This window comes from Acanthisitta chloris, unplaced genomic scaffold, assembly GCF_000695815.1.
Source record: "Acanthisitta chloris isolate BGI_N310 unplaced genomic scaffold, ASM69581v1 scaffold3535, whole genome shotgun sequence".
In the NCBI taxonomy this organism is placed as follows: domain Eukaryota; kingdom Metazoa; phylum Chordata; class Aves; order Passeriformes; family Acanthisittidae; genus Acanthisitta; species Acanthisitta chloris.
The window spans coordinates 54,529-63,504 of NW_008675227.1; the positions used below are offsets into that span (position 1 = coordinate 54,529).

At 38.9% G+C, this 8,976-nt stretch overlaps 1 protein-coding gene across 1 annotated transcript in view; it reads left to right on the forward strand.

Moving 5' to 3' along the window:
* The first annotated feature begins 668 nt into the window (after positions 1 to 668).
* PIP4K2C (phosphatidylinositol-5-phosphate 4-kinase, type II, gamma) overlaps positions 669 to 8,976 on the forward strand; it is a 53,923-nt gene continuing 45,615 nt past the window's right edge. Inside the window, exons 1-2 of the mRNA XM_009075648.1 lie at positions 669 to 770; positions 1,894 to 1,990. Of these exons, the coding sequence (XP_009073896.1) occupies positions 706 to 770; positions 1,894 to 1,990 (162 nt within the window). The 5' untranslated portion in view covers positions 669 to 705. The remainder of the gene's footprint in view (positions 771 to 1,893; positions 1,991 to 8,976) is intronic.

The window sequence follows — 8,976 nt, forward strand, 5'->3', positions numbered from 1 at the left end:
ACATAAATCTAAGAAAATAAGGAGAACTTTAGGACTTACATGCCCATCTATTTCTAAGCAAAAATTCATCTGTTTAAATTGTTTGCCCAACTTGAACAATCAAAAAAATGCCTGAATGCCTTGACGTAGTAAAACTCACCTGACTTCTGCACTACTGTAAGAAATAAACCTGTGCTTATTAAGCCCAAAGTGTGTGTGTTCACCTGTATTCAAAATTTCACTTTATTTTCTATAAGTAGTTCAAGACACAGGCATGTAAGTCTACCTTGTAAGCTGCAAGGTTAAATAGTCATTGGAAATACAGAATTTGAATTCTCTTTGAAAAGCATAGCTCAGTTGATGCAGCAAGAACAGTCTGCTGGGATAGAAGACCACTTTGCTGGCATCCTCATTGGCCTTCCATAAAAAGTACACTCCAGGTGTGCTTTGAAGCACTCTTTTTTTCCTGAAACAAGTATCAATATGGAATGGTGTTTCTTCTCTTCTAAAGTGTCAATCTTGTGGTTGTGTTTAATCTGGAAAGAATAAAACTGCTTTCACATTCTTCTGTGACTTACATTCACTCCCAGGACATACACATAATAGTAGACTGAATAGCATTTTCATAATGAAGACTTATGCATCATCTTTGCAAAGGCATCAGCAACTAAATATATATTCTGTTTTCTCTAGATCAATGAACTGAGCCATGTTCAAATCCCTGTTATGTTGATGCCAGATGATTTCAAAGCATACTCAAAGATAAAGGTGGACAATCACCTTTTCAACAAGTAAGTACAAGTAACAATTTTGTGTAGAAGTGGATAGTGGCAGTGATATTTTTATGAAGTACTATGAACTCTGTTATTTTTCAGTGCATGGGACTGAAGTTTTGATGATTAAGTTAATCCTGTGATAAACATAACCATCTGTGCTGTTCTAAAAAGCAACAGCAAAGGTTGCTGGGTAGAATTTTTCCTCCATATGGTTTATTATTGCCTTATGAGTATCTTCGATATTGAAGGTGATCCTTTCTTGGTGTGATTATTTATGGCCCATATAAGCATTTGTTTGGGTGTTTTTAATGACCAATTAATTCACAGACACTTTCTATTAGATGTAATATCTTACCAAGAATGAGAATTTAAAGCATATATCAAATAAGAAGAATGTTCAGCTTTTTATATTCCATAATACAAAGTCATACCAATCAGATAGAAGCCTCAAAAATCATTAAATGTAATATGTATGTCTCTTAAAAATAAAATGCTCCATAAGCAATACATACAGACATATGAAACTATTAATGCTGGTTTGTCTATAACCAGTATTTTATTCAAGAATATATTTGGAAAATGGGAGAATTCAGCTACTTTGGGTCTTCTGCTCTCTGAGAAAGGTCAAAATAACTTTCCTCTTGTATAAATCTAAAATTAACACCAGGATATTAAAATTAGGCTTGAATGTGTCAAATTTTTTCAAAGCTTTGGCACTGTCAGTACTTTTTGGTGTCACAGGTGGTATAGTAATTCTTTTATAATCCAAGATTTCACCTTTGAATTAAATTCAGGGCCATGGGAAAGCATTTGTTTCTGTTTTGGAGTCCATGTTTCAAAGTTGTCAAAATATGGTTTGTGTTTATTTCATCGCTATGTTGTAGCTAAGGAGCTACAACATAACATTGTTACTGTTACAAGATAACAAGCTAATAAATATGTATACATTTATTAAACATTGTGAAGAAAAAGAAAATTATGAGACCAGATCTCATTGGAAAAAAAAGAAAGCATTAGAAGAGAGATTGTAAATCTTCTTATCCTCTGCTTTCTATGAACAGAATTGAGACTGAATACTCTAGAGTTACTAATTACGTATGCACATAAATGAAGTTGATTTGGTTTTATATTCTTTCAGAGAAAACATGCCAAGTCATTTCAAATTTAAGGAATATTGTCCAATGGTTTTCCGTAATCTAAGAGAGAGGTTTGGAATTGATGATCAAGACTTTCAGGTAAGTTCAGTTTGAAAACACTGAAACTGGTAATACATTAAATTAAAATTAAATAATGAATTAAAGTTTGTACATTTATTTTGACTGCAGTAATGCTGCAGTTGTGACCAAGCAGGCCAATGTGTTGAAATAAAGTCTGTTATTTTTGTGTAAGTTAGAGGAAAATAAGACTTTCTGGGTTTTTCCCCACCTGCAAGTAGAACATTTCTGGTTTACTTTTTGGCCTGCCCTAGCTGTCTCCTGGTTCCTACCCTTTTGCCATCTTTATTCCTTTATGTTTTCCGTTAGAACACGTCCCAGTCATAACCTACATTGTTGAAGCTGCAGGGTAATACCCCTTGCAATAGGGAAAAAAATGAATGTCTGGACATTACTGACAAGAGATGTTATATTCAGCCGAGTCACTTAGATAACAGTTGCTTCAGTGGTCTGTCTGTGTGAGATGTGGTTTCTGAAATGACCACAGCCTTTTTCTTTCCTCATGCTCTTTTTGCTTAGAAAAGAGTGACCTGTGGCCTGCCAGCTTCATCCTGCTTTATCATGCTTCATTTTCGTGTTGTTAAGAGGATCTGGAAACAAGTCACTTGCGTAAAACAGATAGAGCAAACCAAGAAATTGCTCTAGATTTGGCAGGGTTGTTCCACGCAGTCAAAGCTTCTTTCTGTCTTTGCAAAAGAAAGTCCTTGAACTCTGCTTCAGTCTGATTCTCACTGACAGTTCCCAATGCAGTGTTTCAGTCACAGGGATAATTCTTTCTGCAGTCACACTGCAAGATGTCCTGTCCTAAAGAATACTTGCTGTGTAACCCAGCATCCAATGCAGTGTTTCAAGTCACAGGGATAATTCGTTCTGCAGTCACACTGCAAGATGTCCTGTCCTAAAGAATACTTGCTGTGTAACCCAGCACCACTTCCTGTCATGCCTTTTGCTCTTTTAAACTATTTTGATGTGAGCTGCAGTTGTATTTATAGCCTCTCACTAAGATATATTAAGAGAGAATATTTCATAAATAGTTTTAAGTAGCTAAACCGATTGTACAAAATGCATTTGTCAAATAACACTCCTATTCTTGCTAATAGAGCACACTGAATACTAGGGCCAAAAGCTGCATCTGAATCCTTCAACAATTCTCTTTATCAGTTTTCCACATTTCAATATAAACTAATGTGTTAGAAATGCTTAGGTGGGCTAAAACATACTTGCAGGAGTGTAGATGGAGATAAGGTTATGAACCTCAGCATACAACCACTGTAACCTTGGTAAGATATTTTGCCAGTCAGTGGAGAAGAGGATTGGGTTGTTTTATTTTGGTAAAGCTGTCCTGATCCTATCACGTGATTTTTCATTATTCTGTTTACTGAAGAACTGTTTAAGAGGACACACACCAAGACTCAGGCCAACCATTAAAACACTTATATCAAATTACACTCCTGGTTCAGTTTTGCTGGTGCACCAAGGAGGATCTTATTGTTTGGGAAGTTATTTGATCCTTTTGTATGAAGATTTCCTTTTTCTTGACAAAGGAGGAGGAGCAGAGTGTCAAAGAAGAAGGACATGTGATTGCTGCTTGTTCTGGTTTAGGAATGGTATTCCTAAATTTAGCGTTCCCACTGAAACACCCCAGACCATGTGCCATTCACTCACTCCCCTGCCCCCTACCCGTGTGGCAGGATGGAGAGGAGAATTGGGGGCACAAAAAAAAAAAGGTAAAGATCACGAGTTGAGAACAATTTACTAGAAACAGCAATTAAATAAGAAAATGAACAGTAACAGCAACTATACTAATAACAGAGTGTACAAGGCAGGTGAGTGATTCACATGTGTTTGCTCACCACATCAGCCCAACTGGAAGGGGAACCCATCCCCATCAGCCCCCTCCATATGGTGTGAGGTGGTATAGAATTACCCCCTAGCATGTCCCTCCTGACTGCTGCAAAAGTTAACCCTGTGCTGGCCAGAGCCAGGACATTATCCACCCCTTATTCTATACCATCTATGTCATGCCCAGATCCTACACCTTCCAACTGTGTACACATAGCAAGATACACATATGTACATGGGTTCAGGCTACAATAGTCTAGCATCAGTCTCCACTCTCTGTTGGACTTGGCCTTATAGAACTGTTAAAGAGTGAGTGAGTTTCGCTGTCCACTCCCTGGCTCTCCAGTTCAGGAATCATCTTATGGATGGGGATCATGGAGTCTCAGTTGGTGCAGTAATGCTGACAGTGAATTGTTGTGGTAGCAATTGGTACCTGTTGTTCTTCAACCCTCAGTAGTCCCACAGGAGGAGGATCCTCTAAAAGACCAGGCAAGGTATTCAGTTGTTTAACTTCCTCTGTCTCCACAGCAGCTATTCCAAAAGCCCAACAATGCCCTTTTGGGTCCTTGAAATGCTCTCTCCTGTGCTAATCTATGCCATTCATGGTCAGACTCACTTCAGCTTCTAGTACAGTCAGCTGTTGGGACCCCTCTGTTAACCCAGAAATACAGATAGACTCTGCCCCACCATAACTTGAAGGCATCAAGGTACATTGTGCACCAGTGTCAAGTAAAGCCTTATACTCTTGTGGGTCTGATGTGCCAGGCCATCAGATCCACAGTCCTATAGATCCAATTGTCCCTTTCCTCCCCCTGGCTGGAGGCAGGGCCCCTCTAATCCTGATCATAAAATTCCCCATCAACGTCTTGTAGGAGCGCACTAGAAGTTCCCTCCTCAGGTTAACCCAGAAATACAGATAGACTCTGCCCCACCATAACTTGAAGGCATCAAGGTACATTGTGCACCAGTGTCAAGTAAAGCCTTATACTCTTGTGGGTCTGATGTGCCAGGCCATCAGATCCACAGTCCTATAGATCCAATTGTCCCTTTCCTCCCCCTGGCTGGAGGCAGGGCCCATCTAGCCCTGCCAATTGTACACATTGCTCACTGCCTGTAAAGATGATGAACTGGAGGTCTCTTCAAGAGGATACGAAGTAACAGCCCTTCCATTCTGTCTGAGGACTTGCCCACTGGAAACAGGAGCAGCATTTATCATTGAAGAATTTCCTGTGGTGGTTGTTCTTCCTTTCACATACCCAAGCTGCTAGGACAAAGGTGGGTTTTCCATCCATCTTCCTCATGTTGTCTCCATGGTCATGCAGGAGAAACCATAGGGTACCTTGTGGTGTATACCCTGTCTCTCAAGCAGAGGGATGCTTGCTCCTGATAGCAGAGATTCTGGTCTGTACTGGCAAGGCATGGGACACTTTAAATTGCTGGAAGTCCTTGGTCAGTCTTTCCACAGCCGAGATGCAGGCCCACAGAGAGGAAGGGAGATTTTTCTTCATCTTGCCAATGCTGGACAACCAAATAATCTACTGTTTGTTCTCCTTCTTTCCATGCCTTCACTGCCAGTGAGTGGTCATATGACAGTGGAGTGCTCCATAGAAACTTCCTCCACATGTCTTGTATGTACTGGACTTCATCTGGATCTGTCAGAGACTGTTCATTATTTGAATCATTATAAAGTACCTTCAGCACAGCTAATTCTCTCAGGTACTGAGTACCTTTCTCTATGGTGTTCCACTTGCCTAAGTGCAATGATAGATTATCCTTGAAAAAATACCTTTCCCTCATGCTTGACAGGAGTCACTGCCAGAGACTGAGGATTTCTGTTCTTTTCCCAATCCCCTTGTCAAATGGCCATGTCCTGGGACAGGGATCCCAGCTGCTTGGCTTTGCTACCCTCTAATTTCCAGCTATGGGTCACTCTATCCCAGCATCAGAGCAGCCAGGTTACAATGTGCTCCCCTAGATGGCAGTTGAAATCTTTTCTCATACCTTGCAGCTCACCCAGGGATAGGGATTGGGTGAATAGCTCTAGCTCTTCCTCCTGTTCTGAGGACCCTACTTCCTCCTCATCCATCAGTAAGTGAATTGATTTTGTTTTGAATTTGTTCTTCTGTATAGGGGTGACTGCTACTGGCATGGGTTGTTCCTCTGGTTTAGCTGGAGTGAGCACAGTGCCTGTTGTTCTGCTTTCCTCCTCTTTCCCCTGAGCATGCTGTCTAGTATCGAGCAGTGTTTGCTATGTAGGAGCCAGGGCCCAGCATATTGCATTATTTTGCACCTGTCTGGAACCACCACAACATTTTCCTTTCAAATATTCTACCATTTTATCAAGGTTCTGTAGTTGTTCGGGGGTGAACTTCCAAACCACTGGAGGAGAGAAGTTCTTCAAAAACTGGCCCATATTCTCCAGCATTCCATGCCATTCATGACTGTCCACCTTTGGGGCAGATCTCTGAATGACTTTCCTAAAAAATCTCTTTTGTAACTATAAATATGGTGTGGAGCACACTGAGGAGACCTGGCAGACAGCAACAAGAGCATGCTTTCCTTAACATCCAAAGGAAATTCAGAATTCTCAAAAGCTGTTAGAACAAGCCTGAAGGAGGAAAAGGGGGTGAAAATTCATCCTCCCCTGTTCTCCCCACTGACTGGGTATGATTAATGAATTCTCAGAGGTAGCAGCCCAAGGTAAAGGCAGGAGAGCAACACTGAATACATATACCAAGTGACCCTCATTGCAATTGATGTCACCATGTCATATGCTGGTATGGCACAGAACAGCAACAAAGCAGTCCCAATCCCTCTCCCTGCTCCGAAAAAGAGCACCAAGAGGAGCACATAGTTCATGTACAGGAGTATATATGGTGTCAGGTACCACGACTAAGTGGTCAGACAAAGCAACATTGTGACCAGCAGCTCTGGACCTAACACAACAAATGCGTATTGCAAATTTATTTATTCTCTGGTCAGATCTGTTGTTATGTCAACCGTTTGAGCCCCAGATTGGACACCAGTCCCATGGCCTGAGATGATATGGAATAACCCCAGGATCTCAGTGTGCCCTTCCTGGCTGCTGCAAAAGTTAACCCTGTCCTGGCCAGAATCAGGACACTTAAACTTAAAACTGTAGTGTCAGTTCATGCTTGCTATCTTTTAGAATATGGGGTGATGACACTACTAGACACTGAAAGTCACATTTTATAAGGATATATACGAAGACCTAAGATGCTGTCATTAATTAAAACTAGCAAACTTGAAATAATAAAAAAATGCTGCATTCCACAGCACTGTGAAATGTTTCTGTCTGCAGCAGAAATTCCTGTTGAACTATGTTATACTGCTGTTTGGATTTATTAACAAAAACAATGATAAAGCAATGTTAAAGGACTATCACTAGATAAACTGTCTGTATTTTCAGATTAAACCCAAAAATACTTCCTTGTAGCTATGTGGTTAGGATTTTTTGACAGTGTAACCAAACAATCCAAAATAAGAAAATGTCACCACATCCTGTTTTTTGATACAGCAAAATTATGTATTCGTTAGAAAAAATATTTCAATGCTATTTAGCATTTAAAGTATATTTAGTGAAAAACAGAAGATAGTTAATTTTAACCCAAGGGAAGGCAATGTCTGCCCTCACTATAGGTTTTTTGCTGCAGCCCAAGCAATTTATTACTTAATTCTTATTCTACTGGACTCGTCTGATTAAAAGAAAAAAGAATTAAGTGCTCGAGGTACTAATTTATTTTGAACACACTTTCAAAATTTAATTATTTTTGCAGAAATACACACAAGGAAAATTCATGTCACCCCATGTGTAAAATAAGGATTATCCCCATTAAAAGTTGAAGTTGCTTTCATTTTAATGTTACAGTCTCTGTGATTTAAAACTGGAATCTAATTTGAAAAGAGAGATTCATTGCATATACATTTTTTTTCCCAGATCATCTTTATCTTCAAGGAAGTTATTCCAATTAATATTGGTTAAAATTATTGTCTTAGAACCAAACATGAATTGGAAAAATTCTTTGCAGTGTTAAACTAAGAGGAAGCTTATGGAAGAAATATTGAGTAACTTTCTCTGGATAGTTTTTCCTATATAATGATTTTCAGGAAGGGAATCCTAATCAATTGTGAAAAATGTCATTCCCATTATTGAGCAAGATAGGATTGGTTCAGATAAATAAACCCGATTACCTTGTTCATTAGTCAGACACATCAGTTTAAATCACAAAGAACATTCATTTTAAGTGGTTTTGTCTAGAGAATGTTCTGCAGATATCCTTGATGAGTTGTTCCAGAGGGCAAATAGTATTTCCTTATGAGTGTACAGTAAAAAAAAACTTACCTTATGAAAAAATGGTAGTGTATGCTCCAGTTAGTGGGATATACTCATTTTAACTCTTTACATCGTGTTTCTCACTTTGCACAGTAATTTCATGGACTGCTTAACACATAGACTTAGTTTGCATATGGAACTTCTCTTACAGAGATCTCCTTTTACCTCTGAAGAGAGATGTAAATCTCATGAAGTACATGGGTTTTTTCTACACATAGCCTGACTTCAGAGTCAGAGGAATTCCTTAAAATTGTCTATGATTCATTCCTTACAGGAAACCATTTCTAGGAATGTCAATTACAATTCCTGGAATGGACTTTCTTCATTCACATTGTGAAAACCAACTCCTTTTTTTGAGTAATTTTTGGTAGTCTGTCCTGCATTTGTCTGTCTTTTGTAGCTAGTTGGGCATCCCCAAGACATTTTTAGTACTGAAGTAGGATTAAAGTTTCATGGAGGTACAGGTGTAGTTGCTAATACTGAGTGGGTTGGGTTTTTTTGTAATTTTTTCCTTATGTACAGTAATGTGGAAAATATAGTATGAAGTTAGTGAAACAATTGAGTTTTATTCAAAGGTTGCCTCTAGAAACTTGTGATGACAAATTAAGTCTTCACTATAGGTTAAAAAGCTTTGTTCTTAAGCTAAAAAATATAATGAGTATTTATTGCATCAATTTAAAAACTGATCTGGCTGTTTTTTCGTAAAAGTGGGAACACAAGTGATGATCAGTCAATATGAATCAAAAGTGCATTTGAATGAGAGAAAAACTTTAAAACCATTTTAACTACTTACAAAGACTCTAAATTATGA